Here is an 18,993-nt window from a genome sequence, read left to right on the forward strand (position 1 = left end):
CGCGCGCTGCCGAGGCGGGGCGGAGCGGGGGAACGCCGCGGCTCACAAGATGGCGGCAGCGCGTGGGGCAGCTCGGCAGTCCCGGCGGATCTTCGACATCTTCGTGGCCGAGGTTCCCTGGACGGTATCGAGCAGTGAGTGCGCGGCGACTCACTCCCTACCCCTCCCCCCCCCTCCCAGCACTTGGGGCTGCCACGGCTCCGTCCCCTATGGCGCAGGGCCGAGTAACCATGCGTCCGTTTCTCCCGCAGAGGAGCTGAAGGAGTACTTCTCCCAGTTCGGGTCGGTGCAGAGGTGCCAGCTGCCCTTCGTAAGTATCCGCCGTTGCCCCCCGCAGTCCCCCGGCCTCCCCTGCTGCACCCAGCCCGCGGGCTCTGCCCCCCTCAGCACCGGCTCTCCCAGGCCTCTCAGTATTAATGTCTGCCGCGGGCTTTGAAAGCCGGGTGGTTGTTTCTTAACCTGGCTGGCTAAACGATCGACGTTGCATTTCTTAAAGACCCAAAACGTAGCGTCATAGCGGGCACTCTAAAGAATAAAATCCATCCCTGCTGAAGGTTCAGGACAACTTGAGACTACCGGCCCTGCTTTATTCCACTCTAATAGCTCACGCCCCCTCCCAGCTGTCAATGAAAATACGTGTTTTAAAGTATGAAGCAGACTTTTGAACAGTTGTACTGATTTCTCTGATTATTTCTGAATCCTTAAATTGGACGTGGATAGAAAATTTAACAGCCCATGTAAAAACTTCCTACAGTAACCAGCTTCTTCCCTTAACCTGTAACTAGGACAAAGACACAGGCTTCCACAAACGTTACTGCTGGATTAAATTCTCATCTCCAGAAGAGGTTCAGAATGTGCTCCAGAAGGACTCCCACATACTGGAAGGCGCCAAGGTAATGGTTTAACCCCTTTAGTGCAGTAGCATACGGAGTTGGGTCTTTAATTCTGTTCCCTCATGGATGCTGTAACGTCAAATTAATGCCATACTTATTCCAGTGAGATTAAGCATTTTGCCACTTCAGTATACTTCTAACGTGTTTCTAAAATTATAGTTATTTATTCCACCACGTCAGCTTGACTACTTAGAGTTGTGTAACCGTAATAGACCCAGAGAGAAACCATGTCCAGACATAGATTTTCCATTATGCTAAACTAAAGGAACACAGATGCGGTAAAATTCTTCAGGAATTGCTATGCAACCCTTTATCTAGCTGTAATAAAGTTTTCTGCAAGCAGACTCCAACATCAAATTTGCATTATAGGGAGAGGGTGGAGTATAACAGAATACAAAGCTAAGCTTTTAAACCAGTAAAAACAAGTGACAGTGCAGTGCCAGCTGGAAGCTTGCTTTTGGTACAGTCTCTAACTAAGGTAAATGACTAAGGTGATTTTATTGTAGACTTGCATGTGCTTCAGCTGACCTAGCTAAAGAACAACGAGCAGGTTGCTGGAGCAGACATTATCAGTTAATGACTTTAAATACTCAATATGAATTTGGCCATATTGTTCTGACAAGCAGCGTACAACCAATTTGTAAGAGACTTCAGGGGGTCTTGCAATATGTTGATTACAGTAAAGCATTTTGCTTAAAATGGCTCGTACTACAGAAGCCTTTCTTTGTTGTGGTTACTGCATGGTGTCTTACAGCTGGCCTGGAAGTTAACAATGGTGCAGAAGAAAAGCAAAACTTTAGTAGTTTACTGAATTCACTCTCAAGATGCAATAAGCCAGGCAACAAGCTAATACTAGTTAAACTGAGTTGAAAATAACATAGGATGTTAGCTGTAGGCAATTACTAAAATAAGTACTGTGACTACCACTGGTGAGTCTTTAGCATGAGATCCTCAATTTCCATTTTACTCTTGAAGTTGCAAGATACCCATATTTACTTACCTACCAGTGAAGCCAAGGACTGTTAAAAGGAGATACAAGAGCTAAAATGCTTCTTTTTAGTGGAATAGAAGGCAGTTTTGTTGTTGTTTTTTTTTTTTTTTAATAAAAAGACAAGTCTCTCTAAAAGCAGAATGAGTACTTCTGTTAATTCCACTTGAAATTCCAAACTTCTAAGATGTGTTTTGCATGACCACAGCTAATCTTATCAGTAAATTTTATTTAACATTCCTTCCAGGACTCAGCAGCTGTCGCTATTGCTCTCACACATTAATGTCTACCTTCCATACAGATGTTTCAGAAAATCAGAAATAAAAAGAAGTCAAAGTTTTTGCCTAACGTGAACAATTTCCATTGTTTTCAGCTATTTCTCAGACAACAGCAAGGTAGAAGATACCTTCAACAAAAGAGAGAATCAGTGTGAATGAACTGTGGAAAGAGGCTTTATTTCACTAAGTGTAAAGAAACTGAAATAAAGAATATGGAGAAACTGTGAATATTGGATTTAAAACAGAATCCAGCTGCTTCCCTTCCTTGTTCAAATAAACTATGGAACAACACAGAAACGCAGATATAAGCTCTCTAGCATCTATTACAGCATGATACAGTAATTATTTACAGTGGGAGAGCTTGTAACAAATGAAGTAAAAGCTTGAGCTACTTAATAAAACCACGGTGGTGGGAAGGGGCTACATTCTTACCCTGAGATGCTGGGCAACAGGGAATTAGCAAAGTCAGAGAACTTGCTATAGAACAGTTCCCCTGTGAAATATTTCCAGGCAGTCTCCATTCTTCATAGGAAACTGTCCTTGGTAGAGGAACTAGTGTGTGTATATGCATCTCCACACAGCACAAGAGTTCTGAACTGCTTCTTTACATGGCATCACCCTATATACCTCTGTGATATTAAAAACACTTTTTTTTTTTTTATGAAGTCCAAGCTTGTAGTCCATTTCTTTGCTACTCAAGGTACAGAGGCACTCACTCCTTCCTCCTCTTTTTGCTCTCATGCTCATGTTCTTTAGGGCGGCTGCTATCAGATGGCCGTTTAGAACCACCATGTTGCTTGGCTTCTTCCAGAAACTTGTCCAAACCAAAAGGATCCTCCTCAAATTGAACTGGTCCGTCCCTGCCTCTTCCTCTGGTGTTACGATCGGAGTTAGAAAATTCTTTGTCAGGAACAAACCTGTGGGAGAAGATATTATACTCAAGTGTTTGGGACTTCAGAACACTAATTGAGTGTATTCTGTTTTTATTTTCTTACCTATTGGTCTTAATTCGAGTCTCTAGATCATCACCATACATATCCTTATCAACATTTTTACTTGGTCTGTAGATGTTTTGAGCCATATCTTTGCCACTTCTCCAAGGCTGGTCATAAACATTATAAATCTCGTCCTCTCCTCCAGCAAAGCCACTGTCCATGCCCTGTGAAGGAGAAAGGTGTACAGCTGTGTAATGTAAATGAGTGCCAAACTTCAGCTAATTTATTTTAACATCATGATATAGGCTTGCTGTCATGCAGACATAAAGACTACTATATGATTTACTACTATTTCTATCAAGTTCAAGCTCTTCGTATGCTATGAGTGGTTTCAGGTCTGAGATTAAGTCCAGACAACTTAACACCATGTTTACAAGCTCCAGTCAAGACCAATTCTACACTGCCAGAAAGCAGGAAGGACTGCAGGCCACTCATATTTCAGAATAATCTATTGTCTCAGTCTGCCCTGCAAGTACAGCTGGCTATAATAGCCAAGTGCAACCATACAGAAATGCATATTAATCAGAATTTCTGGCAAATGTGATTTAAGCTGACTCATCTAAATCTCACACAAGTTTATGTAAGCCATGGAAGTAGGAGAGATGCCTGCTTGCTCAATTTTGATTCGTCACCTTTCCCTTCTGCCTACAAGTCTTCCGGTACAGGCATGGAAAAGAATGACTGATACACTGCAGGACTATTGTGGGACTTCTAAAAGCCTAATCTCTCTTTTTAATCTCTCAATAGTAAGAACTGCAGGGACAAATGTTTCTGTTAATTGTATATTCAGAAGGTTTTATAATATAAACATTAATGACAATGGCAAGTATTTACTTGCTTCTCTTTCAGGGCAGTTTTCCTTATTCAATCAGTACATTTACACAAAAGAAAGCTACTGCAACTTGAAGGCAAAATAGCTTTTTTCTCCTACTTTTCTTTCCACAGACCCAATCCACTTTAAAACAGTTACACATTCTGAATATCCCGATGATTGCTGCATCAGCTACAGATTAGGGAGATTAGCAGTTTGCTACCCATTAAGTAGAGATTTCTCAGAGCTCATCCACACCATCCATTAAAACAAGGTCTCCTTTGGACTCTACCTGTGCCCACTGGAACATGCTTGCTTGTTCTCACAGAAAACTACACAACTGTGACAAGGTATTTTTACCTTGCTCTGGTTGAACAGCCTCTGGTCATACTGGACTTCATTAGATGGCCTGGGGTTGGGTACACCTAGTGCAATAACTTCACTGATATCTCTGTTTTCATTTCTCTGCAGCTTTGACCTGAAATGAAAATTCTGAGTTGTATTAAGCCAGATAAACCTTTTTTTTTTTTTTTTTTCTCCCAATGTTCAATTGCGACCCGATTCTCTATTAGTTGCTAACTATTTGCCCCAGCTACCAGATTCTAACCGGTACTGTTTCTCACTAGGTAACATTTAAAATTTGTCTCCTGGGAAAAGAAACATTTGGGAAACTTATGTTCAGACTAAGCATGACATTTAAATTTACTTTCCACTATCTGCAATTTATATCAAGCTGATTTGGTCTAAAATATCATATTTTTTTGCACAAACTAATATAATTATATTCTTGAAAGGCTGGGCAATCTAATTTTAAGATATTAGAGATTTTAAGCCTCCAGAAACCATTTGTCCTCAAGGAATCTCAGTAGGTTGGGCAAACAAGTTACTTCAGCTTACATTCATAAATCTAAACACATTTTAAATGTACAGTTTCAAGAAAAATCTACTTATAGATTATATTTCAGTCTTGCTGAAGACACAGGTATCAACCTCCTTGCTGTGAACATGGTAATAAAGTCTGAACATGCTGAGGATCTGCCAACCAACCAATCGTCTCCTGCCCCTAAAAGGACACAAAAAACCCCACCCAAAACAACAGCAAATATGAAATCTTCTCTTGTCTGATTTAAGAAATTTTGATTTTTCCAGATATGTTTGACTGCAGATAACCTAAGCTTAACTTTCCAAAGACATGGGTTCTCCAAACAAGTGCTATATTAATGACTATAATTTACCACAGGCTAGCCCCACACTTCCTTTCAACTTCGAATACTTATTGTACATTCATTAAGTATTATGGTTGCAATCCAACTATTTCCTGCATATAGCCAGCAAAGTTAACAGAGCTTTAAGCCCTTATCACAGGAACACTGCCATACTCTAACTCAGTTGTACCATTTCACACCAGTGAGCATCTCCACAACGTAAAATTCAGGCACCGATGTCAAGGCAATGGAGAAAGCTGTATGTAATAGCTTCTGTAGTGGGGAATCCTGTATTAGTACAGTAATAAAGCAGCTTCTTTGTTTGTGACTCACCTTTTATCAGGAGCTGCCCTGGAGAGATTTCTGTCGTGCTGTCTCTCTTTGCGCCGGTCATGTCTTATTTCATCTCTTTCTCTAGCTTCTCCATCCTCTGAACACATGCAAGATTGCTTATTAGAGACAGCTACTGAAGTCTGAATTAACTACAGCACAGACATTGGCACAGTCATTCAACTCAACATTCATTTTCAAAAGAGAAGCGATCCTTAGCACTGTATGTTACTTTTTAAACAAACTGGACATAAGGAGAACAGTAATTTGCTCAATTAAACATCCTTGATAAGAGACCTACAGCAGACATACACAACAACGTTTTCTGAACTTTAAAGAGCTCAGAATTTTGTCCATCTACAAATTAACACTCTAAATACCTGCTGATGATTGTATCATACCCTCTTCTGTGTTACACATTAGTATAAAAATGCCATTCAAACACAGACATCTTGAAGAACATTCTGTGACTCCTTATCACCAAATCTCTTGGGCTGGAATACAATGTCTACTTTAATCTGCTCCAAGCAAGATGAATGCTGAAATCAAACCATGTTGCTCTGAGCTTTCCCCTGGAAAACCCTCCATGGATAGACATTCAACCTCTCTGGACAACCTGTTCCACTGTTTTTTGTCCTGATGAAAATTTTTTCTCCTCCTACACTGTTGGAAGTACCCACTTGAGATTTTAACCACTCTCATTTTTCCACGGTGTAGCTGTTGATCTCTCCATAGGAAGCCTGACATTAGGTTAACAGCAAGCTCTCTCTTCTGCAGGCAGAACACGCTTCATTCTCTCAGCATCTCACCACACAGATGCTCTGGCCACCTGGCCATTTTGGTGACCCTCCACTGAAGTCATTCCTGTTCATCAATGCCTATCTTGAACTGAGAGTCTCTTAAGTGGACACTATTCCAGATGCAGTCTAGCACATGACCAGTAAAGGAAAAACAACTATTTCCTTTGTCCTTCTGGCTGCACTCCTGCTGATGCAGCTTAGGAGCCCCTAGGAATACTGCTGCCAGGGCATGCTGCTAGCTTTTCTTCAGCATTTTGTCCGCTAGGACTCCCAGGTGCTTCTCAACAGATCTGCTCTGCAGCCTGCTAGTTCTCAGCCTGTACTGTTGGAAACAGGTTAGTCCATTCCAGCTGCAGTATATGATCATATTCTCCACCTTTAAGTGACATTAAGAGAACTGCTTTGTAAGTTCAGCACCTTGATCTCTGAAATGTCACTTCAATCAACACATAAGACACCACAACGGTATGATTTAGTTAGGTTATTAGATTCTGAGCCTGCTAGCCAAAGCTACCTCTTTTTAAGACCAATTATAACAACATCAGAGACAGAATACTGCATTTATCATCTTAGTTCTCATAGACAAAGTCAAAACAAGCCTTTCCTGAAAAAGAAATCAAATTGGAACAGTCCATGAAAGCCATTACTTTGTACAGTTATAGTGATCAATTTCTAAACAATCTCCTTAAACCTGAGGTTGAAATTCAGATCCCCACAAATTAAGCAAACACATTGGCTGTTCAAGGAAAGATGTAAAAACCAGATGTTACATTTATAGTTAACATTTGGGTATTTTAATTTCTCAGGTTATTTCTGCAAACCTACGCTTCAGAGAGTATAAAAAAAAAAAACAGACAACCCCACAGTATCTCAGTAACAAAGAAATGTACCTTTTTCAACGTGGGTTTTGATCCCTGCTCTTCTTTCTCTTGCTTTCTGGGCCATTTCTCGGAGCTTTTCCTCATGTTTCTCTTTTTCTTTCTGAGCCATTTTCCTCTCCACCTGGGCACGCATCTCCACAGCCTCACGAGCCTGCACACATAAGACCCCTAGTTAGCACCTGGGGTGCAGCAGATCTTCTGCACTGGAGTTACACGATAAACGGGAAGAATTGAGTCCTATAGTTGAAGTTCAAGACCAGAAAAATATCACAATTCAAGCAGAGGAACAACAGACATGACCTCCAATAATTTAATCCATGCTGAACCACTGATTCAACCATACTGGGGATAAAAATGTTACAGGAACCTAGAAGCAGGACAGACTGAAAAAGCTATTGCTCTCTCCCAGCTGATTTTCCCAAGGAATTAAACACATAATAAAGGTAAAACCACATGGAACAGAACAATTTAAACAACCATCTGACCTTTCTGTCAGCTATATAGAGAGCCTCAGCAAGCTTGGCAAAGTTTTCATTAATGTGAACAGTCTGCAGTCCTCTTCCATCTGCAGCCAGACGCTTGTCTAATGGGATGGTGTAACCCTAAAGGGGAGGCAGGCAGTTACAGAAATTAGCAAGGTTTTTAATAGCAAACTTTATTACATTTATTGGGTAAGAAAACAACAAAAAAATACACTATCACAGAATTCAGCCAATCATTAATTTACCTCCACGGACTTTCTTTAGATGTACTCCAAATTCACATCAGGCAATACAAAGCTTCCCTCCAATTCCATCCCCACCCCAAATCTAGGTCACACTTTCCCTTCAAGTATGAATGAGAATGAATTTCTGATTAAGCTCCGCCTTTTGCTTTAAGAATTGTAGATGACAGCTTTCCTAAGTAGTTTTACCATTTGTATTTAAAACTTGATTTCCCTGAAATGTTTTCATTAAGAGTTCAGCTATTAAGAGATCAGCTGACTCAAAAATGAGAAATTAAGGGCCAAGGCTGCAAGAAAAAGCAAGAGACACTAGATGCCTGCTATGCCTTCAGAAGCTGAAATCTGGAAGTATCTATAGATATTTTAAGATTCTTCAGATAACTCTACAAAATTTATGCTTTGGTTTTAGCATCTGTAACCTAAAATTTGATCTACTAATTAGTGTCAGTCCCAGTGATGCAGCTGTGTTGGGGTAGGAAAAATAACATCAGTGCATGCAGCTTGTCCTTTCCCTGTTTGAAGAGACTGCCTCACAACAACAGCTTAAGTTCAAGAACTAGATTGGTCATTGCAGCATGTTCTAAGTTCTCAGTTCCCTCTGAATGTAAACTTACCAGCTGATAAAAACAAAGGTATAAAACATAACTACTCAAACAAGAAATAGCTAAGCTAGCCTATAATGAAAATTAATTGTATAAGAACGCAAGAAGGATAACTTGCTGGACATTCAGACTAGTATTAAAAAGAAACCTGCTTGATTCTCTAAGAAGTTCCCTTTCCTTTTCAGTTCAGATGGCTTTACTGTATCAGCTCCAGAGACTTTGGTTTGCTCCACATACAGCACTATTATGGGGATTTTAACTAATATCATTTTTCTCCTTTTCTCAGCCATGTATTCTCAGTTCTACATTGTTGTCATTTCGACAACTGTAATGCACCAGAGAGGAAAAAAAATCTGAGCTGTACAACTGTGTATTCTCTGTGCTGGAAGAAACCAGTTTATCTAACTCTAGGTGTTTAAAACCAGTATATAATTGAATAGTATGTCTAACAGCAAAGTCTAATATTTGAAAGGTGATTTTATGACAACTTGATTACCTTTGCATTTTTCCAGTTTGAAATGCATGGAGGAATTTTCCACTCTTGTTGCTCTTTCACAGTCATCTGATTTAAGTGAGAAAATAATCTTTAGTTTTACAGCAAAAGGAAATACTGTTTCCATTCTCAAATGCAACTGTAGTACCATTGACATTAATGAGCTTCAGGGCACTCACTGGAACAAACAAAACAAAACAAAACGACAAACCAAGAAAAAAAAACCAACCACCCTTCCTAGCAGGAATTAAATGTTCCTGCATTGTACCTCTGCTAACATAGAAAAAAGTTATGGTATAGCTATTTAGCTATACCTAAACTTTCACCACACAGCTTAAAACTTACAGTCAGGTTGTTAACATTTGAACATTAAATGGCAGTTCAAGTTGTAGGAAACTGAAGAATCTCTACACATACCTCTGAGAGAAGACAATCCCTCTCAATACAAGAAATGCCCCATTGTTTTTCTAAGAGTAGAATGAGCAGACTTTAACAGCCTCAGTCTACTCGCCTGTGCCACAGACAAGTCCTGCAATGCAAACCTACGCATGTCTACCCTTGACAAGTTATGTAGGAGAAGAGGTAGTTTCAGAACTGTCCAAATGAAAAAATAAATAAATAAAATAGAAGAGGCTGTACCAGGCACCAAATCTGTCACTTAAAATATCACAAGGACAGAAAGGAAGAAAAAGTACACAGAAATGAACTAGATCAATGTAGACTTCGGGATTCCACCTAGAAGCTGGAAGTGAGAAGGTAGCTATGGTATTTTGTACCTTTCTACTAGGAGAGTGCATCACAGGTGCTGGAGGAGAAGGTGGTCCACGTGGAATCTTCTTATTAATTCTGAACAATTAACAAAACAAACGCAATCAGAACATCATATGGAAATACACTTCAGAATGTTTTATTTGCTATGAAGAAGTTTTGAATACCTACTTGAATCTTGGAGGTTCCATGGGGTCTTTCTGCATTTCCACCATCCGAATAACTCTCTGTTTAGCTCCAGAGTTGAAGGCAACACCTTGCTGAGACGGAGTGTACCTGAATAAAATGGAGTGCTTCAGCTTTTTGCAGGCAGCCAGGTATTCCCTTCCTACCACCATTTTCCCTCAGTTCACTGCTCTGGCTGCATTTTAACTTTATCCATACCAACTAAAGACATTTCCACTGTAAATGCCAGGAACAAGTAACCTCACAGAGAACACTTGGTCTATACGTATAGAATGCACCTCCTCAGGGCTCTATTCTCCTGTTTAAACCTGGATTCACAAAGTTATCACAAGTACTAGCTTCCTGATAATTACAAATTCTTTCAACTGAACTTATTTACAGGATGAATCTTGCAACAAACTTGGTTTTAGCTTGAATCTCCCAGTAGGGAACCTATTTCCAGAACTACTTCATCCACAGTCCTCCCTGACAAATCTGTTTTTACTGCTAAGGCAATAAGCCACTAGAAGTGCTACCACTCATGATACACTCAGACATACTTCAACACGCTTCAAACTAAATTATCATGAGCAGGTTAATTCATAACACACGAACTAGCTTTGTAGTACCTCCAGAAGGATAGACTTGAGTGTCAGGGAACATCCTAATTCTGTACCTAACATCTGATGCATGCACCAGCGCTACACACCGTATGTACTGCGCAGGAGCCAGTTTGTCTGCCGCTCGAACTGGCATAGCGGCCGCAATTTTCTGGGACACTGACTTCTCCAAGGCTGCTCTCGTCTTCTCTGTTATCTGAAGAAGAAAACACCACAGTCCGCATCTCATTGAAACACACAAGACATACAATATACTTCTGGTAAACTAGGCACATCAGTGCATACAACACCTCTCTAATTGTCTCCTCATCTGGTCTTTGCAGTTCAGGATCATCCACATTCATGACTTCTTTTGGCACAAGATCCGTGTATTTGCTGTAAATAATCTAAAAGACAACACATGTTATTAGTGCTGGAAAACAGGAATAAATAAAATTTAAAAATCAGTACTTCAGCCCTAGATTAAAGGCTAGATACTAATTAAAGCTTGTATACAAAAATAAATACCTTACAATTACACATTCTTCAGTGACTTCCACAGAACAAGGTAACACTCTTTGTCCCAATTTACAGATGAGATAATCACAGAAACCAATCTAACTGAATACAATTATGAAAATCACTCTCAGAGCTCAGATTAGGCACAAACTGCTGCTTCCTTTCCCCACATTTTTCCTTTTTCAGAATCCAAAGCAGACAAAGTTTGCATTTTTTTTTTCCTGCCTCCAAGGCTAACTTAATTTCATATATGCCTTTTTTTTTTTTTAAGCATTTAGATTCTTTTCATTTCACTTGTATGTTCCTGGAAAATTTGAGAACTCTGTTCTAAACACTCTCCCTTACATGGGTGTTCAGTCTTCACACAGTATGCAACTGGGTGTCACTAGCTTTGGAGGCCCAATTTGAAATACACTGAAAGAACATAATTAGATAAGTACAGGGAAAAAACTCCATTGTGTTGCATTAACGTTTCACATTTATCCATTACAGTAACATCAGAAAGTCTTCAAAGAGTTAAGTCATTATTTAAAGCTTATATAAAGCCCACGTCTAACTAGGAAGCTGACCTTCTGCCTCAGTATTATTTTGGCACACAAAAGCCATTTACTGCTTCTCATCCAACGCTGCTAACATTTTCATCCTTTAGATTAGTAACAATAATATTGCAGCATCTCAAAATGAAGGAGACCTGAAGAGCAGCGTTTCTCTATGCAACTCTAAATCCAAATGTCTTGCTGCATGAAGAACCAAGGATGCTGCAAGAACTCTGATTACCCCGAAGGCAGAAGAAGAAAAAAGCCTAAGAGGTTCTCTCAAAACTACCACATAATGAGGTACAGTTGAGCTCCATGAACTAGTTAAACCATACAATATTGCACACAAAAGAAAAGCTGCAGCAATGTGTGTGGGGGGGGGAAGAGGGGGAATAAAAAAAAATAATAATAAAATCAGTAACACTGATGGAATTTGCCTAGGAATACCAGATTTTGTTTTTTTTTTGTCTCCATCAAAATCTGAAGAACTGATATGACTGCATGTTCTAACTGGAGTCCTTTTTTGAGCTGGCATAGATAGAACCACTGTGTGGTTCTTCTAGACATTATCTTATTTTAACATTAATATTCAGAAGTCCTATTGATCCAGGGTAAGGAGACTGGAACAGCTTGATATTCTAATATGCTAGTACCCTACTATTTTCATGTAGGGAATTTAAAAGGAAACACTAGCCTGAAAAGCAGAATAGCCTTCTAGCTACAAATTAAATGCTCAGTTTTTGGTACAGACAGCAAATCCTTTTCTGTTTCAGGCAGCAACCAGAAATCTGCATGCCACATGCCATGAGAAAGAGAACAATTTCACCTAAGTAGCTCATGGTAGGGTTTAGCCATCAGTCACATTCACAGTTCCAAAAGACAATGTATAGAGGCATGTATCTTAACAGCAGGTTCTTAATTTAACACTCAGAACATCTCTCCTCAATACATTTTATTCTATCTATCCAGAGCAGCCCTGTGTAGCTCTCATCAATCCCAATTGTTGTCAAGGAGCTACTATTAAGTGTGGCAGATTGAATACCTTCTTCATCAAAGAATGACTTCTCCATACAGAGTACAGACCATTTTAGAAGCCATTATAATTATCTGGTTGGAAGCCTAGCAAACGTACTGCGGGAAATCTAGCAGCAAGCTCTCAAACCAAGCTCCACCAAGAAGGCAAATAATGTTATGAGTAGGGAATGCTTCTGACATTATTTTCGTTCAGTTCATGGTCTCTTAACCTGTCCTATTGCTGTGACAGGAGTTCCTACAAGCGTGGAACTGCTCTCTTGTGAATGCTTCAACTGAATTCACAATAATGAGAGTAAACTGCAGATAAGGCTTGTTGCTCTTTTCTTCTCCATTAACATCTAAGCCACAGCCTTGGGCCACAAAGAAAAACCATTCTTGCCGTTAAAAAAAAGTAACAGACTTAATAGTTCAGTTCCCTTACTGACCTAATAACAACACAGTAAGCAATTACATCCCTTTTTTCTCCCAATAAGGAGACAGTGTATCAGTCTCACCAATGTGCATGTCAATTATCAATGCTCCAAGCACTACTTCAGCCTGACTTCAGTCAAGAGCAGAGGAAGAACTGGAAGAACTCTCAAGAGCTCATGACACAGCTAGTGCTGAAAGCCCTTCCTCTGCTATTCCTCTGGATAACAGCGTAGAACTTCATCCTCAGATATGTAAGGTCATACATCCAGATTCATCAACATTATCCAGCATTTCCTATCTAGCAGAATGTCAGACTGACAAGCCTTCTGTTTGGAGAAGGCAATCTCAATCATGTCAGCATTTTTCAAGGAAAATTCTCTGAAGCAACTATTTTTTAAATATGTAAAGGAACAGATGCAAAAGAGATGAACCAGTGCAACAGTACAAACTGCTGACAAGCCACCCAGATACAGGGTCTGGATGATGGAATTGCTGCCTCTACAAGAAGGCAGAATACTAAATTCAACCTCAAATAAGCCATAAATTGTTGCAAAAGCAAAATCTGCTTCTTAACTCAAACCAAACAAGTAATTCACAGAATAGCATCAGAAAAATCCTTCTTGTTCCTGGTAGTCTGTTAAGTATTTGTTTCTCTTAGCTCTAAGTATTAGAATTGAAGAAATATTTGAATTACAGCTGCTGCTCTCAGGATAATAAAATGTCCGTATGTAATCCTACTAATATGCACTACTGAAAGTTCTACCACACAGAAAACATTATTCAGCTTATCCCAGATCACTGAGGAATAGTTCCCTATGACATATTTACCAATACTTTATCAGGTCCTCTGCAAAACAAATCAAGCAATAATACTTGTTACTTCCAGTGAAATTGTTTCAAATACTGTATTTTCCCACAACTTTGCTCTTCCTTGAATCACAACAACTCGTCTTTAATCTCAGCATTTACATCCAGCTGGGTGCAGTTAGAATTAAACTGCTCCAGAAGGAAGAGCTGAGAGAAAAAAAGCTAGGAAACCCTACTTCTAGTTCAATTGCTAACAGAGCCCAGTTTTGGAACAGCTACCCAGCTATGCCACACTAATAAGTATGGCCAGAAAGCGAGAACTTTGCCTGCTTCTTTATACAAATCTAACAGATGAGTCAGTTATCGAATGCTGGTACAGATCTTCATGGAACTGATATGACAAACGTTAACAGCATGAAGTTAAACTTACTACAACTCTCCTAGTTTTCCCATAGCACTTACCAAGCTCTTCTAAGCTTTTATGTGACATTCTTTAGCAGATGAAAGCAATGCTGGAGGCACACTACTGTGAAGACCTGTTCTTTACAGTATTTCCCTAATTCTGAACCAAATAACACACAGCAGGAGATTGGTCTTTTTTTTTCCCTGAAGTTTATTATAATTTCTAATATTTTTCTCAAATATATTTAGATGCTGATGTTCAAATCTGAACAAGCCTATTATATTAAAATTAAATCTGATCTTATAAGTAAATCTATCTCTGACAAAGCTGTAAAGGTTTTGGGTTTAACGATACCTTCTCCCCCCCCCTTTTTATTTGTCCTAAAGCTTTCTCCCTAAAACAGGTATGACTGTCACTTCCCATCTACTCTTCTCAAAATTATTATTATTTTTTTTTCCATTTTGGTATAAGTAAAATTTCTATTTATCAAGTATTCAGTGTCACCAAATTCTTTTTTGTCATTAATATTTTAGCATCCTTCTCCTGACAAATATTTCAAGATGCTACATAAGGTCTGATTAGAACCCAGTGTGAATCCCCTCAATATTTAGTTTGTTTTCTCTCAGACTGCTCCCCATCCATATAACAGAGTTTGACTGATCTATATGAACTCTTTCTTCTTCCAGAGGTGCTGCAGTAAGTTAAGATGCATGAGACGAGGATATACAACTTGTAACACTTTTAACACTCAGCTGAATATTAGTTAAACATGAAATCCTATTGACATTAACTCTGCAACTTTAGCAACTGTAGGATCAAGTTAAAACAAAAAAAAGCCCATTTTAATCAAAGAATCCCACTGATATTCCTCAAATGCTCGCCCTGTTTTGTTTGTGAGGTAATGGTCACCTTCTGTTTTTCTATTTAGCTAGCTTCCTCTCCTTGCTCATAAGCATTAAGAGGCATATTACAGACCATAAGCTTTTCAAGACAAATTAAAGGATGAGAAACCGAAATATTACTTGAAAACAACTATTCACATCTATCAATTACAATAATCACCATGTTTTCATTTGTTTGAGCTGCCCTATTCCTTACAGGAGATGCTCTCTATAACAAGGAGCTCATCAAACATTTGGTCATGCCTCATTTCCAGTCACCAACACTTATCAGAAAAAATAAAAAAAATAATGTAATCCACTTCATTATATTTGAAAAAGCAGAAAGAAGATACTCCACGAAAGGAACTTGGAAGACCCAAGCAAACTGTTTCATCAACACTAGTTTGAACTGCACAAGACAAAATATAACCTCTTTGTTTTTAGAAAGACTACTGCAGGTGGGAGATGAAAGTTGGGTCCCATTAAACTCAGTGAAATCACCGAACACAAGATTTTTGCTATATAAGCACCAGCAATACTTTCTGCTGCAACTTATTTAAAAAGCAGCCAGGAGCTTCAAATACTAAATTAGTAAAGCATAAGATGCATTTCAGTATTCTGAAAGCTAAACTGTGTTTTCTGACTTTTTAGCCTCTTTTCTTTCCACACTGAAATAAGGCTATCTGTGACCAGGCCTGCTTTCAATTTCTTGTCTTCAATAGCCCTCTAATAAAAGCTGTTAAGCCATCAGTTATGTTTTCCTTAGAGATTCTCATCATTTCTATCTCCTCTTTTTAATTGCAAAACAGGATCACACATGCGGCAACAAAATTCTTGCTCATTCTATCCTCCTAGTCTAAATGCTCACATCTGTCTGACATCATTTTAGCTCTTAACTTTAAGAAAAACAGGAATGTATTTCAAAGAGGTAATTCATTTGTCTAATGTCAAACCAGTGACTACAGGTATATACAACACGTACATGCAACTTCTCCAGGTATGTGTGTATATGTCACAATCCACATTTTTCAAATTAGTATTACCTTGTCCTTTGATTGTCCTTGTCGAGCAATTGCGTCGTATTTTATTTTTCCTTCTGCATCCACCTGAACAGCCAAAGCATTGGACATTTTTTTCTTTCGCCCCATATCCAATGGATATTGGGCCACGTGAATTTCTGGAAAAGCACCTCCATCTCCAAAATCCTACATAAAAAGAAAAAAGGTAGAGAATGACTGAAAGATAAAAACCAGGTATAACCATAGAATCATATAATGGCCTGGGTTGGAAGGGACCCCAAGGATCACCAAGTTCCAACCCACAGGCAGGGCCACCACCCTCCAGATCTGGTGCTAGACCAGGTTGTGACATTTGCATGGGTGGGAAACAGAAAAGCACAGTGGATTGATTTTAACAAAATGAAACACTGCTAAAATGCCCTAGCAGCATTACTGTTCTGCCTTGTAAAAGAACAGATGACTAGAGCTTATACTTGTCAAAAGGAAATACAAAGATATCCTGCAGGAAACTGTCTAGAATTATTCCTTACTCAGAGAAATTGCTTGTATCAATGGCTAGAACATGCAGGCAGTACAGCATGACAGGCAGTCAATGATCAAGTATTTAATTCACATGCAAGTTATTAATTAGAACTTCTAGAATTTATCTGCTGCAATAAAGCAACTGCTGAAACATGCAAAAATGAACCACTAGAGATTTTCATCATAAAATTGCTATTCTTGTAATTTTAGTTATCCTATCATAATTATGTGAAAAAATTTAAAAAGCTTTCCAACACTCCCAAGCCTGCAACTCACAGCTTTACAATGGTACAAATGCCAAGCTATCAGTTCCCTTATTTTGACACGTGACTTGAAAACCGGACAAGCAACCAATAGCTTGGTGTTCTTAACAGTTTACTTCTCCTCTTGTTCTACTTCTTGCTGCAAGACCATTTAAGGAGCAGAATAAATTAAAGACCTCTTTAAGCAGACCATCCTGACTCACTAGCACTGAAGATACAAACAGATTGGTACACAATTGCTAAACCAAGTTCAGGCTATGATTTCAAAAGCAGTTCTCCAAAGGAGGCATTTTCTCTAAGCAGCACTATTGTCTCCTTTCACCCTGCTGCAATGGCTTTGATTTTACCTGACAGCAAACCAGACCAAGGAGAAAGGATGGCTGTCTTGGGTAGATTGATCCCCCACACATTCACCATGAGACCAAACAGTTAACACCACTGCAGCAGGCAGCACGGGTGAGACTGGAATAAGTGGGCAGAACATTTCTTTCCAAAGCAGCACATGCTCATGGTAGTCTTAAGCGCACACTAAAATTCAACTTTGGTTGTTTAAAGCCTTCCACTGGATGCCCCATGTTCAACAGTTAGCTACAGAATCAATATTCAAGTATAGTCCAGAACTAAATCCAGCTATCCCTCAGATTTTTCTACATGACCAAATCTATTAAGAATAGATGCTGTTTTTCAATTATGGCATTTCTGGATAACCAGATAAAGACTATACTCTGCAAGCAATTACTATTCTTTAAGAATTTGTTTTTGTCTATGAAGCAAAAAGGGAAGTCTCTAGCAATCTTTCTGACATATGCAGCATTTTCTGGCCCAGCAATGCTGGAAACTGATTGAACTAACTTAAATGTTTTTTTTTTTCTTTTTTTTCCCCCTAACATTTAGAATAAGTACTCAAACAGTAGCATTAGTAATGAGCAGCCTAAGGAGAAAACTGAACTATCTATTTCAATACCATGACCTTTATTAAAAGCTCAAATTCCATAAAAGTATTTTATTTTAGAGAACCACTAGAACTACTGCTTTAGGTCACCTTATCCAGCACTCCCACAAGTTTCTCTCCCTTACCACCCCCCAACAGCAGTTATCTATTGCTACCCTAAGAACACAGAACACATGAGCATTCTCTTCTTTGCTATGCACCCGTTCACTTATTCCACCTGTAATCCGGGCACATATTTAACAAATAATGATAAAGGGATGGTATGGGTGTCATTCTTGGAGGGTCACTGCATTCACACGCCTTAAATAGAAGGGGTCACAGACCTAGTTCCACATTACCACAGTGACAACCACGGAAGAGAAGAAACTCTAACATTTGCTGCTTACCACCAAACTTTTCAAGTAACTACATGAACTGGAACAACTTCCTCCAAACAAAGAATGCAGTAGTCTGGATGGAAATTCTGCATGTAGACCTGCACAACTCCCCGTGATAATCTCAGGATACTTAACAGTTTATCTCTGCTTTGGAAAAACACACTTTTATCACTGCTAGCACAGATGTCTTAGTACGATGAGAGTTTAAACACCTACCTCTAGCGTCCGCGGAATCCATCCTTTCCGGTAGCCGTACGGGGGAGGCTCCCTTCGTGATGAGACCAGAGCAGTCTGCCTGGATCTCTGAGCCCTCGCTCTTTCTTCTAGCTCTAGCTGGTCTTGGGACAGCTGGGTTGGAGCTGGCAAAAAACTGCACATCCCCAGACAGCCACCAAAAAAAAGACACATAAAAAGGTAACTTAGCAAGGTGAATTCCCGCAGACAAACCCGCGAGCAGTTCTCCCCAAGCGAACACCTTGTCACAAAGTCAAACTCCCACTCCCCGGCTGGGCACGCCGCACTCACGCACCCCGCCGCCCTCCGCGCATCACCAGGAAGCGTACGGTACGGCAGAGCGGGCCGCGGAGCCGCGCTCCCCGGGCAGCAGCTCGTAACACGGAAAGGAAAAGCCGAAAAGAGAACAGATACCCCACACCGGCCCGAATCCTTCCCCTCAGAAAACGCGCGGAGCCCGCCGAAGCACGCAGCGGTGCGGAGGCCCCGTCCCGCTCTAGGC

General features: G+C 39.7%; 2 protein-coding genes across 2 annotated transcripts in view; one reads left to right on the forward strand and one right to left on the reverse strand.

Moving 5' to 3' along the window:
- The first annotated feature begins 7 nt into the window (after positions 1-7).
- Positions 8-2,460, forward strand: SLIRP (SRA stem-loop interacting RNA binding protein). Its single transcript, XM_010711778.3, has 4 exons — positions 8-134; positions 252-310; positions 786-893; positions 2,255-2,460. Exons 1-4 carry the CDS (start codon positions 50-52, stop codon positions 2,312-2,314), a joined length of 312 nt encoding a protein of 103 aa, XP_010710080.2. The 5' UTR covers positions 8-49; the 3' UTR covers positions 2,315-2,460.
- A 386-nt stretch (positions 2,461-2,846) lies between these two features.
- SNW1 (SNW domain containing 1) overlaps positions 2,847-18,993 on the reverse strand; it is a 16,392-nt gene continuing 245 nt past the window's right edge. Inside the window, exons 2-14 of the mRNA XM_010711779.3 lie at positions 18,474-18,627; positions 16,168-16,329; positions 10,844-10,939; positions 10,643-10,749; positions 9,940-10,044; positions 9,777-9,846; positions 9,004-9,069; positions 7,667-7,783; positions 7,191-7,332; positions 5,504-5,600; positions 4,326-4,443; positions 3,155-3,318; positions 2,847-3,076 (exon numbers count right to left, since the gene is read on the reverse strand). Of these exons, the coding sequence (XP_010710081.1) occupies positions 2,872-3,076; positions 3,155-3,318; positions 4,326-4,443; positions 5,504-5,600; positions 7,191-7,332; positions 7,667-7,783; positions 9,004-9,069; positions 9,777-9,846; positions 9,940-10,044; positions 10,643-10,749; positions 10,844-10,939; positions 16,168-16,329; positions 18,474-18,627 (1,603 nt within the window). The 3' untranslated portion in view covers positions 2,847-2,871. The remainder of the gene's footprint in view (positions 3,077-3,154; positions 3,319-4,325; positions 4,444-5,503; positions 5,601-7,190; positions 7,333-7,666; positions 7,784-9,003; positions 9,070-9,776; positions 9,847-9,939; positions 10,045-10,642; positions 10,750-10,843; positions 10,940-16,167; positions 16,330-18,473; positions 18,628-18,993) is intronic.

The sequence above is a fragment of the Meleagris gallopavo genome, chromosome 5, assembly GCF_000146605.3.
Source record: "Meleagris gallopavo isolate NT-WF06-2002-E0010 breed Aviagen turkey brand Nicholas breeding stock chromosome 5, Turkey_5.1, whole genome shotgun sequence".
NCBI lineage: Eukaryota > Metazoa > Chordata > Aves > Galliformes > Phasianidae > Meleagris > Meleagris gallopavo.